A 17,730-nucleotide genomic window follows, 5' to 3' on the forward strand; every position below is an offset into this window, starting at 1 on the left:
CAAAATGCACGTGGGGTGCAGGTAGAGAGCAGCCAGGCTGGGCCTGGGAGATGGGAGCAGGGCAGGAAGTTCCAGAGAGGAATGGAACAGGACTGTGAGCCCCGAAAATTAGCTCCAGGCAGGTGCAGCTCCAAGTCAGTCTGCAACAGAAACAAAATCCCAAGTTCCAGGGGGAAAATTGAGGTTTTTTTCCTGCTAAAACACAAGCAGTGGGAAGAGTCCTGATGCACCCAAGTGTTGAACTGACTGAGGACTCCAAACGGGTGGAAAATCCATCGAGGTGGTTTTCTGCTGGTCCTTTTTCATCCCTGGTTTGGAAGAAGCAGGCCCAGAGGACCCAGCACACACCAGTAACTCCCACTCCCCAGCTTCCTGGGCACTGGTTCACCCAACCCCTCATGTGCTGATGCCTGGATAACTGCAGCAGGCTGCACACTGTTGGTGGACACCCCAGAATCCCCCTGAGCCCATCCACAGAGGCGTTCAGGGGATGCTGGACCCCGGGAGCAGGACTGGAGCTCCGTCCCGCGGTATTTCCCAGGAAGGTGGCAGAGGAAAAGTAGCGAGCGCTTCCCACACAGACCACACTCACACCGTGAGCTGCAGCTGTAGTTTTATTTCCTTTTGTGAAAAATAACAGGATTTTGAGGTGATAAAAACACAACCCCTCCCAGGGCTCAGCCCCAGACCCTGCCCACCCCAGCACGACTGCGGGCAGGAGCAGCACTGACGAAGCAGCATCCCCGGGGCAGGACCAGCTCCTGGCCCCGACAGAGCTGGGGACGGGAGCAGGATTTTGGGAGCAGCTGGAGGCGTTCCTGCTCCTGGATCCGGGATGGAGTGCCAGTTCCAGTCAACACCTGCCGTGTTTGGTGCTGGCATCACCGTGCGGGTTTCATCCCCGTGCCCCACGGCAGCGACGGGCACTCAGTTCATCCCACAGAGATCCCCATCGTCGGCAGCTTGCGGAGGGTCTATTCCATTTTTTTTTTCCTTTTTTTTTCCTTTTTTTTTTTAATAAAAACAGTCTTTAGGTTGACTGCTGGCAGCAGCTCTGAGCAGAAACCCCTTTCCTCCAGAGTCTGCTTCCAAAGAGTTCAGAAAGGGTCAAATATTGACCAATAATGGTTTTGGCTGCGTTTGAATCTTGATTGTGGCTTCTGCAATGTACAGCGGGGAGGGCGCGGGGGGCGGAGGACAGGGGACGAAGGCCGGTCCCTCAGTCAGCAGGTTTGGTGACCAGGGACAGGGGCTGCGTCTGCAGCACGGCCAGGGCGGCCGGCACGGAGCCGGGGGGGGAGGCCAGCAGGGCCGTGGGGGTCACCGAGGCAAAGGGGACGGGTCTGGAGAGCAGCGAGGGCGGGCTGCCGAGGCTGGAGGAGGAGGAGGAGGAGGAGGAGGAGGAAGAGGAGGCTTTGCTGGCGAGGACGGCGGAATGCACGGCGAGCTGAGCCCTGGCCTCCGGCTTGGTGGTGAGCGAGAGCGGCTGGGCTTGCTCCGAGTGCGTGGCGGCCGGCGCGGCCGGCGAGGCCAGCGCGGCCGACGGCGTGGCCGGCGAGTCCAGCATGCTGCCGTGGGACGAGGCCGGGCTGGCGCACGGCTTCTCGGCCGGCAGGTAGGGCACGCACGGCTTCTTGCTCTTGGAGGGCAGGGAGCCTGCGGGGACAGGCGCGGCGTGAGGGCCGCGGCGCGGCGCGGGGGCGGGCGGAGGGGGCGTACTCACCGTCCGCGTCGTGGCTCTGCTGCTGCGCCAGCTTCTCGCGCTTCCGCTTCTTCTTCTTGCCCTGAAAAAGAGGATTTCAGCTCCTCCCGCGGCTCCGGGGACGCCGCGGCTGGCAGGGCATCTGCGGGGGCTCGGCACCGTCCCCCAGCGCCCCGAAGAGCGAGCCCGAGCGCGGCCAGCCCCCGCGAAGGGGCCGGGGCCACACGTACGTAGTTGTCCCGCGCCGACCAGGTCGGGTAGAGCTGCGAGTGCAGCTGCCGCTCCTTCCGCGCCAGCTCGTAGTACTTGGCCTGCTCCTCCCGCGACAGCGAGTGCCACTGTGGGGAGAGCACGCTGGAGACCCCAGAGCCAGGCTGGGAACCCCCAGAGCCAGGCTGGGAACCCCAGAGCCGGGCTGGGAACCCCAGAGCCAGGCTGGGAACTCTCAAAGCCAGGCTGGGAACCCCCAGAGCCAGGCTGGGAACTCCCAAAGCCAGGCTGGGAACCCCCAAAGCCAGGCTGGGAATCCCAGAACCAGGCTGGGAACCCCCAAAGCCAGGCTGGGAACCCCCAGAGCCAGGCTGGGAACCCCAGAGCCAGGCTGGGAACCCCCAAAGCCAGGCTGGGAATTCCCAAAGCCAGGCTGGGAACCCCCAGAGCCAGGCTGGGAATCCCAGAACCAGGCTGGGAACCCCCAAAGCCAGGCTGGGAACCCCCAGAGCCAGGCTGGGAACTCTCAAAGCCAGGCTGGGAACTCCCAAAGCCAGGCTGGGAACCCCCAAAGCCAGGCTGGGAACTCCCAAAGCCAGGCTGGGAACCCCCAGAGCCAGGCTGGGAATTCCCAAAGCCAGGCTGGGAACCCCCAGAGCCAGGCTGGGAATCCCAGAACCAGGCTGGGAACCCCCAAAGCCAGGCTGGGAACCCCAGAGTCAGGCTGGGAACCCCCAGAGCCAGGCTGGGAACTCCCAAAGCCAGGCTGGGAACCCCCAGAGCCAGGCTGGGAATTCCCAAAGCCAGGCTGGGAACTCCCAAAGCCAGGCTGGGAACCCCCAGAACCAGGCTGGGAACTCCCAAAGCCAGGCTGGGAACCCCAGAGCCAGGCTGGGAACCCCCAAAGCCAGGCTGGGAATCCCAGAACCAGGCTGGGAACCCCCAAAGCCAAGCTGGGAACCCCAGAGCCAGGCTGGGAACCCCCAGAGCCAGGCTGGGAACTCCCAAAGCCAGGCTGGGAATTCCCAAAGCCAGGCTGGGAACCCCCAAAGCCAGGCTGGGAACCCCCAAAGCCAGGCTGGGAACCCCAGAGCCAGGCTGGGAACCCCCAGAGCCAGGCTGGGAACCCCAGAGCCAGGTTAGAGCCCCCAAATGCTCACCAGAAACACCGAATACGTGCTAGGATGCCCAGAGCTATGCTGGAGACCTCAAAGCCACACACTGGAAACCCCAGAGGCGGCTGGAATGCCCAAATCCACACTGCAGACCCCGAGCACCTGCTGCCCTGGGCTGCAGAGCTCCATCCCGCCCCATCCCAGGTCACCAGCAGCTCCCGGGGACCCCCCAGGCTGGCAGTGCTCCAGCTCTGGGGTGATCCCTGGGGAGAAGGGCAGCCAGGGGCTCTGGGCTGGCAGTGCCCCAGCTCTGGGGTCAGATCCCTGGGGAGAAGGCAGCCAGGGGCTCTGGGCTGGCAGTGCCCCAGCTCTGGGGTCGGATCCATGGGGAGAAGGCAGCCAGGGGCTCTGGGCTGGCAGTGCCCCAGCTCTGGGGTGATCCCTGGGGAGAAGGCAGCCAGGGGCTCTGGGCTGGCAGTGCCCCAGCTCTGGGGTGATCCCTGGGGAGAAGGCAGCCAGGGGCTCTGGGCTGGCAGTGCCCCAGCTCTGGGGTCGGATCCATGGGGAGAAGGCAGCCAGGGGCTCTGAAGGGTCCCTGCCGGGGGATCCCCGCCGTACCCGCCGGCCCAAGATCTGGTTGATAGCCGCACTCTCCTTCAGCGTGCACTCGGCCACCACCTTGGCCCTCATCTCCTTCATGTACAGCATGAAGGCATTGAGGGGCTTCTTGATGTGGGGCTTCTTCTCCTCCTCCTTCTTTACTGCCGCGGGGGATTTCCTGGAAGGAGCAGGACAGGGGCTCAGGACCCCCAGGAGCAGCCCCCGTCCCCAGGGCCCCCGGCCCCCACTCACGAGCTGCCTCCAGGGCTGGAGCTGGGCTGGGAGGGCTCCTGCTTGACGATGGGCGAGACGATGGTGGGGTGTGGGATGCCCGAGGGGTGCAGCCCGTGCGCGGGCGGCGGGACCATGTGCGGGGAGAAGCGGCTGGACATCAAACTGCGGCGGGGACAGGACAGCAGGGGAGGTCAGGAGGCAGCCAAGGACCCTCCCGAGAACCTCCTGCCTTGAGAGACCACCTGCCTCAACCCAGCGGAGCTGGAAGCCCTGAGAACGTGCCGGAACCACGCTGGAACCCCAATCCACCCTAGAAACCCCAAATCCACTCCACGCTCCCCAAAGCCATGCTGGACACCCTGAGTCCACCTGAAAGCCCCCAAATCCCACCCCAGCTTTGAGACGGTGACCTTGATCCAGCCCCAGCGATGGCCTGAGCCCATGGGATGTCCTGTTCCTCCACCCGTGGGGACCAGCCACGCCCTCCGGGGGCATTTTCAGCTGAGGAGACCACCCCCATCTCCTGGGACTGCTCTGTGCCCATGCTCTGTGTGCAGCCAAGTGTCCCAAAGCCAGTGCCAGCTGCGGGGTGGCCCTGAGGGTCCCTCCCCGTCCCGAGACCCACCTGGACATGGAGGCATTCATGGCCAGGGCGGGATACGGGTGCCGGAAGCCACCAGCAGGAATGGAGTACACGGGCTGTCCTTGCCTACAAAAACACGAGTTTCAGGGGGAAAAAAGATCCCTTTCCACTTCATGGGCACCCTTGGACTGGCCTTCAGCTGGTTTCCAACTGCAAGATTCCCAAATTTTCCAGCAGCAGGGAGTCCCTCCCTTCCCACCCTGCCGGGAGCCTGCAGCATCCTGCTGAGCCTGCAGGAGAAGTGGATAGAGCAGGAGCAGGAGGAGGAGGAGGAAGAGGAGGGTCTCAGTGAGCATGGGGGCTCCCAGGACCCCCATGCCAGGGTCAGTCCATCCTTACTGTGGCACGAGCCAGCCCAGCGGGTGTGGCAGCTGCCCCACGGCTCCTGGTGACAGCGGGTAATAGGGGGGCAGCTCGGGGGGGTGCGGCGGCCGTGGGATCCCTGTGAGGGGGAGAGGGAGCGAGGAGCGGCGTCAGAACAGGGGCACGGCAGCCTCGGGGCCCCCCGTGCCCTCCAGCACCTTTCCCTCGAGCGCCCCAGCTCCTTTGAGCACCCCATCTCCCCTCTTTGAGCACCCCGTCTCCCTCAGCACCCATCGCCCAGGCTAGGCAGAGCTGAAACAGCCACAGCGGAGCCCTGGGGGGATCCCCACGCCCCAGCCCGAGCTGGTCCCTGCTCCCCGGCTGCATCCCCAGCCCCCTCCCAGTCTGGGCTGAGAGGCAGAGGCAGCATCCACGGGAGAGCCCCCCGCTCCCCCCGCCCCGCTCCGCTCACCCGTCTTGGGGTCGATCTCCGGGGAGAGGTGGCCGGGCGGCGATCCCGGCGGGAAGGGCTCGCTGCTGTAGGTGATGAGCGGCGTCAGCGGGTGCATGTGGTGGGCGTGCTGCACCACGGGGACCTTGTTGGACTGCGGGGAGAGCGTGTGGCAGGGCTCACCCCCCCGGAACAGCCCCAGGGCAGCGGGGCAGCACGGCCAGGGGCGCCCCATCAGCCCCGCAACCGCTCCAGCGAAGGCGTCCCTGCCCACGGCAGGATCGTGCCCTTTGCCCCTGAAGATCCCTTCCCAGCCCGAGCCACTCCCAAATTCCCCGGCTGCAGGATCGTGGGGGTGCTGGGAAGCCAGCACCCCCCGGGTGGGGGCTGCTCTCACCAGGTGGGCGGGCGAGGGCGAGCGGCTGTCCTTCAGCGTGGCCCCGGCCGGCACGTCCAGCAGCGGCCACTTCATCTGCAGGTACTGTGGGAGGGATGGGACACTGCCCTCCAAGAACCTCGGACACCCCAGCCCCAAAAAAACCCCCTGCCCCAACCCTGAAACATCCCCCCCAGCCCCAAAATCACCCCAGCCCTGGCCTCAAACACCCTCTGATCCCAAAACACCCCCAGCCCCAAGGCACCCCCAACTTTGCACCATCCCACTCAGCCCCAAAACATTCCTACAGCTCTCCAAAAAAACCCTCTCCCCAAAAGATTCCCCAGCCCCAAAACTTCCCCCCAGTCCCAAAACATTCCCCAGCTCTGAAACAACCCTCTGACCCCAGAATATTCCCCAGCCTCGCCTGCATAGCCAGCCCAGGACACCCCAACCCGTGGGCTGGTGGCAAAGAGGTTTTGGGGGTTTTTCTCCCTTTCTGGGTTAACATCCCGCTGTGACACTGGGGTGTCTCCTTGGCACCCCCAAAGAAAGGGGCTTTGTGCAGTGTTTGGGGTTCAGAGGCATTTCCCAAAGACAGCAGGAGGGAGGGAGGGAGGGAGGGGGGGTCCCTGGAGATGCCAGGGCTGGAGAATGTGGGAATGTGGCTGGAGCAGCTGCCTGCAGGAATTTCCCCAAATACAAACCTTCCTGAGCTGAGGCAGCTGGAAGGAAAACCCAGGAGGAGTTTGGGGGCGCGTTAACTCTTACAGGGCTGGGGGGGGTTCCTCCCCCCTCCCACGGCCTCCTGTCGCCCCCAAAGTGCCCCTGCAGCACCTCTGGCTGTCCCCTGTCTCCAGCACGCCCCTCCTGCACCTCCATCCCATCCAGCATCAGCCCTGCATCACCCTCTGCACCCCCAGTATCTCCACCTGCATTTCTGACTCCCTGTCCCTGCATTTCCAGCACCTTCAGTCTCCTGCCTCTGCCTCCATGAACCCTCCATCCCCAGCATCCCCAGCATGGCAGCTCACTGTCCCCCGCGGGCTGGCCGTGGCCTGCAGCTCGCTGTCCCCCCAGATTCACTGTCACCTGTGGGTTCACTGTCACCCCCAGGTTCACTGTCACCTGTGGGCTCACTGTCACCTGTGGGTTCACTGTCACCCCCAGGTTCACTGTCACCTGTGGGCTCACTGTCACCTGTGGGTTCACCGTCATCCCAGGTTCACTGTCACCACAGTTTCACCGTCACCCCAGTTTCACTGTCCCCCATGGGTTCACCTTCCCCCGTGGGCTCACCGTCCCCCCAGGTTCACTGTCACCCCAGGTTCACTGTCCCCCAGTTTCACCGTCACCCCAGTTTCACCGTCCCCCGTGGGCTCACCGTCCCCCCAGGTTCCCTGGGACGAAGGATGATGTTCCCCAAGGGGCAGCTTTGCTGCACCCTCCAAACCCGGCTCACCCGCGGTGCCAGGGCAGCCAAAACGTCCCAACAGCTCCAGGGCCACGCTTGCGGCCACACTGGGGTGGCACTGGGGACCCCCGCCTGTCCCCAGCCCAGACCCCTCACTCCGAGCACTGGGCGAGACCCTCGGTGCTCCCCCCCGAGCGTGTCCAGGACAGGGCAGGAGGTGCCCCCCCATCCCAGGGGGACCCCCAGCCCAGCCCCAGCCCCCCTCCCATCACAAAGGGGCTTTCTGGCTGCTCTGTAAGCGGAGAAGGCGCGAAGGGACGGGGACAGGCGGCGCAGGGGGACGGCAGAGGGGGCAGGTTTGGGGGATAAAAGGCTGATTCTCATTTCGAGGCCATTTCGGGAGCCTGGGGAAGGGAAAGGGGAAGGGAGGAAGAGGGGGGACTCTTTCAAAATATACAAAGGGGGGGGAGCTGGTGAATGGTTCAGTGCTGATGTGGAAAAATGACCCCCCCATCCCTTCCTTTTCCACCCCGTGCCTTGGCTCCAGCTGGGACACAGCCCCCACTGTCCCCCCACGTGGGGATCCGAGCTGTGAAACAGCAGCAAAAAAAAAAAAAAAAAGAGGAAAATAGTTGAAAATCGGTCACATTCCAGAGAGATTAGAGCCAGTCCTGGGTCCTCATTACCAGGCAATTAAAACCAGGGATAACCCCTTCCCTGCTGGAGCCCATCCCCCTGGGAGCCCCCAGACCCCGCAGGAGAAGGGGCCGGGGGAGGATCCCCTGATGTCCAACCGGGGGCATTCAGCAGAGGATTTCCACTCCTCTCCTGCACAGGCATCGACCCAGCTGTGCCGATGTCCCTGGGAAGGGGGAAAAGCCCCTGCCCGGGGCTGCCTGGGGCCGCGTGTCCCGGTGTGGCACCGTGGGTCCTGGCGTGGCACGTCCTGGTGCTGTGTCCCGGGACTGCGCAGCCCAGGGCTTCACGTCCTGGCAGTGCCACGTGCTGATGTCCCGCGCCCCAGCGTGGTTTGTCACCGTGTCCCAGGATTCCAGTGCCCAGCCGCGCGTCCCAGCCCCTCCTGTCCCGGCGTCCTGGTCCCAGCACCGCGTGTCCCGGCACTGCCGTGCAGGTGAGATGGGGTTTTTGAGGGAAATGGGCTCTCCAGGCTGGGTTCCAGGTGTCCCAGGATCACCCATCCCAGCACGGCTCCGTTTGCCAGGCTCTGCAACTGACCCCAGTGCTGCACATTCCATCACTTATCCCGATGCTCCCTGTCCCAGCACGGGCTCCTCTCTGCTGGGATCGAAGCCTCAGCCTTGCTACTCACTGGCCTCATTTTGGGAGAGAAAAGGTCTGTTTGGGACCATTTTGCCAGAGGCTCTGGGGCAGGAGCCTCTTTGCTGGCTTTTCCCTTTGCCTGCAGAGGCTCCAGCCCAGAGATGATCCCACAGGAGCCACCAGGGAGAAGATCCAGGTGATCCCAGCATGCCAGTGCTTCCTCCCCATCCCAAAACGCCCCAGGTGAGCTGGAGGCACCCAGGTAGATTCCCACAGGCATCCATGCATTCAAGCATCCATCCTTTTGTCCCAGGACAGGAGGCAGGGAGTGGTCGCCCACCCTCATGCCAATCCCTTTTCCAGCCCAAATTCCCAGGGCTTTGCAAAGTCCCCTGAGCCCCTCCAGAGACCCCCCAGATCCCCAGCCTGTTTACACAGCTGCAGGATAACCAACAGCCCTTCCCCCTACCGCCTCTGCTCCCTTTTCCCCCAGAATTCATCCCAAAATCATGCCAGGTGAGACAGGGCAGGCCAGGAATTAGGGCAGAAAACGGGGGTTTGTAGGATGTTTAACGGAGGCCCCCAAAATCTTTGTCCAGGTGTGGCCACTGCAGCCCCGTGGCATCCCAAGATCCAGCTTTGAGCAGTGTCACCCGCTTGTTTGGGGAAAAAACACCCAAATTTGGCTCCAGAAGTGACGGGGAATGGGATTTTTGAGAGAAATGGGGATTCTGGGCTCAATGCATCATCCAGTTCCTTAAAACTTTGTGCTTGGGCATAAGAAGTTGGGAAAAAAGCCCAAGTCTGCCCTGGCAGAAGGGTCTGGGGCTGCACCCAGGGATGCTGCAGATGGGGATGGCACCAGCGGGGACTGGGGGAAGCCCCAAACCGGGGAAAAAAGGCAATGGGAAGGGGGGAAAAGAAGAGGGGGAAGAAGGAACCCGGCCCCTCGCCCTCCTGAGGCAGGATGGGGTGTCCTTCACACCCCAACAAAATCACCCCAATGCCAAAAATCAGGGAGAAAAGCCAGGAGCATCCCGGCCCCACAGAGCCCGTCCCGCAACCCTGCAGCGCAGCTGCTGCATTCCGCTTCCCTGGGATAACTGGGAAGGGAGAAATCCCAATTACAGCTGGATTTACAGCCCAGGCAATGAGACATAAATCTCTCCCCCACCCCCGCCATCCATCCGCTTCCCAGCTAAATAATCTCCTCCAGATGTTGCCCATGAGCACCAGGATGACAAATTCCAGCCAGGAGACTTTTGGGAGGGTCTCCTGCATCCCCACATCCCAGGGAGAACCCCAAAAATTCCTCAAATCAGTCATTTTCCCATCAGGATTTAGGGTTTGTACAGGGCGATATGGGGTGGATGCAGGAGACGTCACCATGGTCCCTTTTGGCATTTTTTGGGTGACACCGGGCAGGCAAAGGGTGTCGCAGGTGGGGACAAGGATTTTGGGGTGGGAATGAGGGTTTGTGACACCCTAACAACAGATATTTGTCATTCCCATAAGACAGCCACAGATGCCAGCTGGGAAATGCCAGTGGGGCTGGGATGGGAAGGTGGGAAAAGTGGCTGGGAGATGAAAAATAAGTAAAAATCCCCTCCATTTGGGATGAGCTTGGAGAGGTGGCACTTGTGCAGCCTGATCTCCAGCCACAGATCCCACGTGCTCCCCCTGGGGACACGGGTGGCATCTGCTGAGGAGCTGGGTCCCAGACGTGCAGAGGAAGGCGGGATGGGAGGGCCGGGATGCTCGGGATGAGGCCGGAGCGCTGCCGGGGGGACAGCACTGGGGACAGCCCAGAGTGGCCCTGGCACCCAGCGGGGTGGCCGCTGAGCTGGTCCACACTGGGTGCCCCGAGCTCCCCCCAGCCACGGGTGCCTCCCCCCACGGAGGACCCCACCTCGCAGCCCCCTCCTCCCTGTCCCCACAGCCAGCGGCCCCGGATCCCGCCGCTGGCCCAGGCTTTTGTCTGCAGCTCGCGGGCCTCAATGGATCCATTCATGTCCTGCATGCACACGGGGACCCCGGCGGGAGCAGCAGGCTGCGCCTGCCCCGGCACCGCCGGCCCCGTCCCAGAGCATCCTCGGGCCAGGGCTGGCACCAGCAGAGCCAGCTCCCCGTCCTGCCCCTCCCCTGCCCGCTGCCAGAGCCCGGAGCTGCCAGAGCCCGGAGCTGCCAGAGCCCGGAGCTGCCAGAGCCCGGAGCGGCGTCCCCAGGATCCCCAGGGATCCCCGGGCTGACCGCACAGGGTGAAACCCTTGCCAAAGAACTCCAGGAAAGGGGCAAAGCGGGAAGGGGCACACCAGCCCTTCCCCTCCCGCTCGGGCAGCATTCCCACACTCCATCCCCTTTCCCCCGAACTGCCCGGGGAACACAACACGGCCGCTCCCGTCCGACCCCTTCTTCCCTTATCCCTCCTCTTCCTCCATCCAGGATGCACCGGGCACTTCCCCCCCGGGTTCCTCTTCCCTCCCAAGCTCCCGCCAGCGACTTCAAGGAAGGAAAACTAATGAAAAGCAGCTGCTGGGAATTCCAGAAGGATGATGAATGCGCCTCAGTCCCGGAACAATCCCAGGGCTGAGCAGAGGCGCCCCGAGCACTTACTTCATCGCTTTAATTTGGGAATCGTGTTAGAAAAGGAGGGAGGAGGGAGATTTGGGGGGTGGGGGGGAGTGGAAACCTCCTGTAGGTCTACAAACTCCGCCCGCAGGGTAATTAGCCGAAGAGCATAATTAAGGAGCGGGATAAAGGGGCCATTGTGTGCGGCAGCTCTGCAGAGCAGGCGGGAGAGTCTGGGAGTAGGGAAACTGAGGCACGGGGAGGGCTCAGGGCCCAGGGCCGGGAAGGACTGGATCAGCCCAGCAGCTGCACAGAGCAACACGGACAAGCCAAAAAGTGTGAAAAAACAGGGTTTTTCCGTAATATTTACCAGGTGGGGAAGAAAGGCGGCACTGATGGGGAGCAAATCCCAAATAAACCAGAAAATCCCAAATCAGTGCAGGAGGAAGGAGGGACTGCCGTGGTCCAAGGATGCTGAGCATCGAGCGAGCCCCCACGCCGGAAAAACCCCCCCATTCCAACACCTCCATCCACACCCCAATGCCAAAAACCCTCCACGCTCTGCCAGAACCGCCTGCAAGACCCGCCCGGTTTTTGGAGCAACCCTTTTTCCTGCCAAAAATCCGTATTTTAATCATTTTCCTTGGCAGCAGCGCAGTTTAGGATCTATTTTCTTTAGAAGACAGATACAGCTCTGTATCCTCGGGAATTCATCGCAGGAGTGGCGCAAAAAAAGCCGGAATAAACCCAGGTTATGGATTTTTCCCTCATTTATTTTGGGATCGCAGCCTGCCGAGGCGCATTAATTACACCGAGGTGCATTAATTACACCGGCATGGCGTCGGGAGAGCTGTTTGGATGGAATTCCACGCCTGAGGAAGGTTTGGATTTATTTAAATCCTCGCCTCCAGACTCGAATTCCTGGGGTTAAACTGGTTTTTTTTGGGAATGATGCCAATCCTGTGCGTGGTCTCGGCTCCGCTGCTCCGGCGGTGCCGTGCCTGGTTCCCATCCACTTCCCAAGCAGGAGAAAGATGCTGGGATGAGATTTCATCCCCGTATGGATCCGTCTCATTCTGGGTTTGGGGTAAAACCCATCAGCTCCACCCGATCCCGATGGAATGGATCCGGCATCATGGCAATAGGGATTTGCATCCATCCAGCTCATGCACATCCAGAGTATTTCCTTTCCGTCCACCTTGGAGACCTTTGTGTTGTTGGGAATGATCCCAAGGAGCCAAACACGGCCTGACAGGTCCCCAATTCCTGATTCCCCATGAGGAAAGCCAGGCAGAAACGCTGCTCCAAACAATGCCATCGCTAGATTCCAACAAATTCCTTCACCATCGAAGCACAGCCCCAGAAATACTCCCTGGACAGAAATTGCTGGGAAAGTGATACTTTCCTGGGGACCACGGACACTTCCCAAAGTCCAGGATCCCATTTGGAAATAACCCAGGAACAAAGTGAATTCACACAGATTGAAGAGCGGGAGCATCCATCCATTGGTGCTTGCTTGGCATAGGGATGGGACTTCTCCTGGTTTGGAGTGTGGAAAGGCACTGTGTAACCAGATTCCTAAGTATTTCCCAGATTTCCATAGATAGCCCAGATTTCTAAGGGTTTTGGAGTGGAGAAATGCAGAAGCGCTGCCTTCCTGCCCGGTATTCCAAACAAAAAGTCCTCCAGCTGTTTGGCTGTCAGATCAGTCCTGGCACCCGCAGACTCATCCATCCCCAGGATCCACCACCTTCCTGGCCACCTCCTCGGAGCACCTCCCGGCCACAGAGATTATCCGGGGTTTGGGTTTCTTCTCCCAAAACCTTTCTTTTCCCTGCAGTTCAATCCACAGCACCTGGCTGCGAAATCCGAGGCTGGATCCTGCAGATCAGCTTGTTTCCTCCAATGCTGGGGCAAAAAAAAAAAAAAAAAGAAGGAAACAAGAAAAAGATGGTTCCCAAGGCAGCCCGTGCCTCCTGCCACCCCGGAGTTCCGCATGTCCAGGCTCATCCAGAGCCTCCCTCCTGGATGAGGGAGGCGGGTTTGGCTCGGTGCCCTCGGGCCATGCTGCACCCGCTGGATCCAGAAGGGACTGGGAGGCTGCTTCCAGCAGAGGATTGGGAAGGCAGTGCCTGGATGGATCCGGGAGGGGATCAGGGCTGCTGTGTCCCGCTGGATCTGGTACAGGATGGAGGATTCTGTTCCCGGAAGGTTGCAGTATGGGATTGAGGAGGCTGAGCCTGCATGGATCCCGTGCCACATCCAGGATGCTGTGCCCAGACAGATTCAAGACGGGATCAGGGATGCCTGGATGGATCAGGAACAGGACCAGCGACGCTGAGCCCGGCCGGATCCAATAGGAGATCAAGCACATTGTGGCAGCAGGATCTGGTGTGGGATTGAGGAGGCTGCACAGGATCAGAGGTGCTGTGCCCAGCTGGATCCAGACCAGGACCGAGGATGCTCTGTCCTGCCGTTTTCTGTTTGATTGAGCATGCTGAGCCTTGCTGGATGCGGTACAGGATCAGGGATGCTGTGCCCAGATGGATCCAATATGGGATCGGGGGCACTGTGCCCACCCATGGGCACGATGACATCCTGGGATCTGGGGGATCCCCGTGCTGCCACGCCCTGGGAGCTCATGGAAGGGGGTTTGGTGGTGGGCACAGAGCTCAGCTGCTCTCTGTGCTGGATCTGTGGGATCCAGCAGCATCACGAAACTCACCCGACCCGCCCGCAGCATCCCCAGCTCCCCCACACACACCCCTCACTAACTGGAGGCCCCATTCCGTCGGAATTCAGCCCCAATCCATGCTTTCCCAACCCCAGTCATCCCTCTAAAACATCCGGGAGGCGACACCGCTCCAGCCCCTAATTAATCCCCTTCCTGGGATTCATTAAATCATCGTTAGTGGCCGCTTGTGACGGATCCCAACCCCAATCCCTTCTCATTATCCCGGATTCCTTGCCAGTGTTTGGCATCGCGGTCAGTCGTGCTTCATCCCCAAAACCTCATAATCCCAAGAGTGACAAATTGGGAATACAACCTTCATCCAGCCGCCGGCAAAACACCGGAATAATTAGCTTATCTGCCCTCCCCATCCCGGGATTTGCACTTCACGGCCACTCCAACCAGTTACTTCCAGGAAAGCAAAAGTAGGAAAACCCTGAAAATACGGAAAACTCTCCACACCAACCGTCCAGGTTTGGATTCTGGGATTCCAAACCATTATAAACACCACAACATCGTTATCCCATATACGTTCCATATGGGAACACAGTTCCCTATGGATCCGGAGAAATAACGCGTGGAAAAGCATCACGGGAGCGAGAAATACACCTGGACAATCAGGAGTGAGGGGGGCTCCGGCACGGGACTCGGTGGGCAGCACTGCCCGGGGGTCAGCATCCCTCCCCGAAGGCTCGGGAGCCCCGGAGGGCTGAGAATTCCTTCTCCCTCGGGGGGCTGAGAATTCCCCCCAGGACTAGGGAACACCTTATGTCCCTAAAACACCTTCATACCCCTGAAATTACTTTAGGATGCTGACCAAGAAGTCGAGTGGGATGGTTTGGGGGTCGAGGGACTCTGCTGAGGGGAGGGGGTCGCTCTCCCTCTCCCACCCAGCCCCCCCCCCCAGTTCTCGCTCAATTTGCTTAATCACTTCTCCCCCCGCGGCCAATGTTGGCCCATTAACGGCTTTAAAACCTTTTTAAATGAGAAAAGCAGCAGCTCAGGGTCAGGTTTCGGGGCGGGTCCCCCGGAGTGAAGCCCCCCAAACTCCTCACCCCCCCCTCAGACCCCCCCCTCCCTCCAAAGGGGCAAAGTGAACCAAAAATAAAGGAAATAAACCAAATTCCTTGGGGTTTTTCTCTAGCATCAGGTGGTCGCTTTCCTGCAGGACGGGGCTGTGAGGCTTAGGGGGACCTGAGCACCCGCAAAAGGTGAGGAAAGGCTGGGGAGGGTCCGGGGGGGCACTTACGGTGCGGGCTCCGCCGGGGGAGAGGGCTCCATTGGCGAGGTAGGGGCTGCCCAGCTCCGGGAGCATCAGGAAGGGGTAGCCGGGATAGGGGGGGCCCTTAAAAAAACCCCCATCTTGTTGTCGTCTGACCACTGGGGAGAGAAGGAGGGGGGGGCGTCAGGAGGCGGCGGGGTGGGGGGCGCACCCACGGAGGGGGGCAAGGCTGGGTACAGGGGGGGGGCCCAGGGAAGTCCCTCTGGGGGTGCCCGAGTCCCCTGGGGGAGGCCCCTCCTTCTTCCGGGGGTCTCCACTTGGGGGAGGGCGCCCAAGTCGCTTTGGGGGAGTCCTTGGTTCTCGCGGAGGGTGGTCCACACTTGCGGGGTGTGGGTGGGTGCCTCTGGTGGGCCCAAGTCGCTTGGGGGGGTCCTTGATTTTCTAGGGGTTCCCACTTGGGGGGCACCTTAGTACGTCCCTCTGGGGGTGCCCAAGTCCCTTAGGGGGGTCTTTTGGGGGATCTCCGCTGGGGAGGGGTCGGACAGGTCCTTCTGGGGGTGTCCAAATCTCTTGGGGTTGTCCTTGGTTCTTCTGGGGGGGTGTCCCTGCTGCTGGGGAGCGCGGACCCCGCGGGAGGGGGGGTCTCGGCTGCACGGGGGCAGTCCCGGGGGGCGGTGGGTCCCGGTGCTCCCCGGTGGTCACTCCCCGAAAGGAGCCAGCCCTGGGGGCGTCCCGAGCCCGGCTGCTCCGTGGAGTCCCGGGGGGCACCGGTCCACCCGTGGGGAAGCGCCCGGGGCCGGTTACCGGGGCGGGGGGCCGGGCCCTGGGGCCGGTGGGGTGGGAGAGGGGACACGGCGGGAGGGGGGACACCGGAGCTGAACTGGCGGACACGGGGGGTGGACACACGGGGGGGGGGCGAGGACATGGAGGGGGGAACTGGGGGAGGGGGGTGAGGACAGCAGGGAGAGGAACACGGCGGGCGGGCTGCGAGGGGAGCAGGGGGACACACATGGGGGCGAGGACACGGCCGTGGGGAGAACCGGAGGACACGGGGAGCGGAGACGGGGGGGGGGGGTCACACAAGGGGTCCCGCCCGCAGCCGGGGGCGGAAACAAAGAAGTTGGGAAGTGTCGGCTGCTCCCGGGGGATGTGGCGGGGAGCGGGGGGGCGCCGGGAGGGGGGGTCCGGTACCTTCTGCCAGAGAGTCCCGCGGCTTCTGGAAACTTTCCCGGGGCGGCGGGGGCCGCTCCGCCTGCGGGGAGAGGCGGTGAGCGGAGCGGGGCCGGGCGGGGGGCGCCTCCCCCCGGCTCCCCGCCGCCCCTCGCCTCACCTCGGGGCCGGGGCCGACCACGGGGCCGGGGCCCCCCCGGTTCTCGGTCTCGCTGACCAGCGAGGACTTGAGCTCGTCCAGGTCCCCGTGGGCCGAGCCGCGCCCCGCGCCCTTGTCCTGCTCCTCGCCCTCGTCCTGGAAGGCGATGAGCTCGTCGGGGGCCCCCAGGTCGTCTCCCCCCGTCGGTTCCAGCTGCGGCATCGTGGGGTCCCGCCCCGGCCCCGCCGGGCCCCGCCGCCGCCGCCGCCACCGCCCGGAGGGTCGGGAATGCGCGGGGCGGCGGGGCGGGGAGGAGCCGGGATGCAAACCGACACCGGGGGCCGGGCAGGGGCTCGCGCCGCCCCGCCGGGCCCGCACCGCTCCGCACTGGTCCCGCCGCCGACTCCGCACCGGCCCCGCCGCCGGCCGCGCACCGGCCCCGCTGCCCACGGGGCGCCGGTCGGTCCCGCCGCGTCCGAGGCTCCCTGCACGTTCGGGGGCCCCCCCATTCCTGCCCGGGCTCTCCCCATCCCGTCCGTGCCGCCCCCATCCCATCCGGGGTTCCCCCAGCTGGTCCAGGGTGCCCCAGCTGGGGTTGCCCCGTCCCATGCAGGGTGTCACCTCCCATCCGAGTGTTCCCATCCCACCCGTGGTCCCCCCGTTCCATGCGGGGTGACGCTTCTGACACATCTCAGTGTTCTCAGCTTACTGACGGTCCCCCGCATTCCGTCCGTGTTCCTCCCACCCCGCCCTGGTGTCCCCCTCGTGCCCTGGGTCCCCCCATCCGTCCCAGGGTGTCCCCTCCCATCTGGGTGCTCCCACCCCTGCCCCCCATCGTGTTCAGTCGCCTCCAGCCTCCCGGAGTGCCCCCACCCCAGCCAGGGTGCCCCTCAGTGCACCACTCCTGCGCTGCCGGGGTGCACGTACCCCCTTTGTGCGCTCCATGGGGCAGGAGCCCACATCCCACCCTGGGACCCTGGCCCGCCGCGGTGTCCCCGTGCCACCCATGGGTTTCACCGCACCGGAGTGACCCCAGCCCACCCCGGTGCCCCTGTCCCCCACCCCAGGGACTGCTCAGAGGGACATGCCCATCCCCCCCACACTGGGAGCGGGGTCCTGCCGTGACGGGACCGGCCAGCCCGCGGGACAGACTCATCCCAAAAACCTTTTTCCCCTTTTCCCCTTTTTTTTTTTTTTTTTTTAACAAGGTGGGCTCGTTCCCCCACGTCAGGCACTTGCGGGGCCGGTGGGGTGGCACCAAACGGGGCTTAATCCATCACCTCCAAACCATTGTCTTTGTCCCGTCCCATCACCCACAGCCTGACCGTGAACCCCAATCTCCAGCCCCCAAACCCCTGGGGCCACCAGACTCCACCGCCCCCCGGCAGCCCCTCGCTCTGCGCCACAAAGGTTCTTCAGTTGCTTTGCCTGAAATACTTCATGAAAAGGCTTTTGTACCATCGAAATCGCTGGTGACCCCGGTCCCCCCTGCCCAAGATTCCCAAGGAAAAGCAGGAGGCAGCTGCGGGGGGTCGTGCCGGCTGGCCCTTCCCCGCTCCCAGCCCTCCAGA

At 62.9% G+C, this 17,730-nt stretch overlaps 1 protein-coding gene across 2 annotated transcripts; it reads right to left on the minus strand.

Annotated features, from left to right (window-relative positions):
* Positions 1-601: 601 nt before the first annotated feature.
* On the minus strand, positions 602-16,473 carry TCF7L1 (transcription factor 7 like 1). 2 transcript variants are annotated; one of them, XM_068174475.1, is made up of 12 exons: positions 16,181-16,473; positions 16,042-16,102; positions 14,878-15,008; positions 5,656-5,739; positions 5,280-5,412; positions 4,844-4,946; positions 4,487-4,570; positions 3,880-4,023; positions 3,646-3,805; positions 1,933-2,040; positions 1,724-1,784; positions 602-1,656 (listed from the first exon to the last, which is right to left on the minus strand). In XM_068174475.1, the coding sequence occupies exons 1-12, from the start codon at positions 16,379-16,381 to the stop codon at positions 1,220-1,222; spliced, it is 1,707 nt and encodes a 568-aa protein (XP_068030576.1). In that variant the 5' UTR covers positions 16,382-16,473; the 3' UTR covers positions 602-1,219. The 2 variants fall into 2 exon arrangements, with proteins under 2 accessions (XP_068030576.1, XP_068030574.1); XM_068174473.1 differs by having other exon boundaries at positions 16,042-16,473.
* Positions 16,474-17,730: the final 1,257 nt, after the last annotated feature.

Source organism: Anomalospiza imberbis, chromosome 28 (assembly GCF_031753505.1).
Source record: "Anomalospiza imberbis isolate Cuckoo-Finch-1a 21T00152 chromosome 28, ASM3175350v1, whole genome shotgun sequence".
Taxonomy (NCBI): Eukaryota; Metazoa; Chordata; class Aves; order Passeriformes; family Viduidae; genus Anomalospiza; species Anomalospiza imberbis.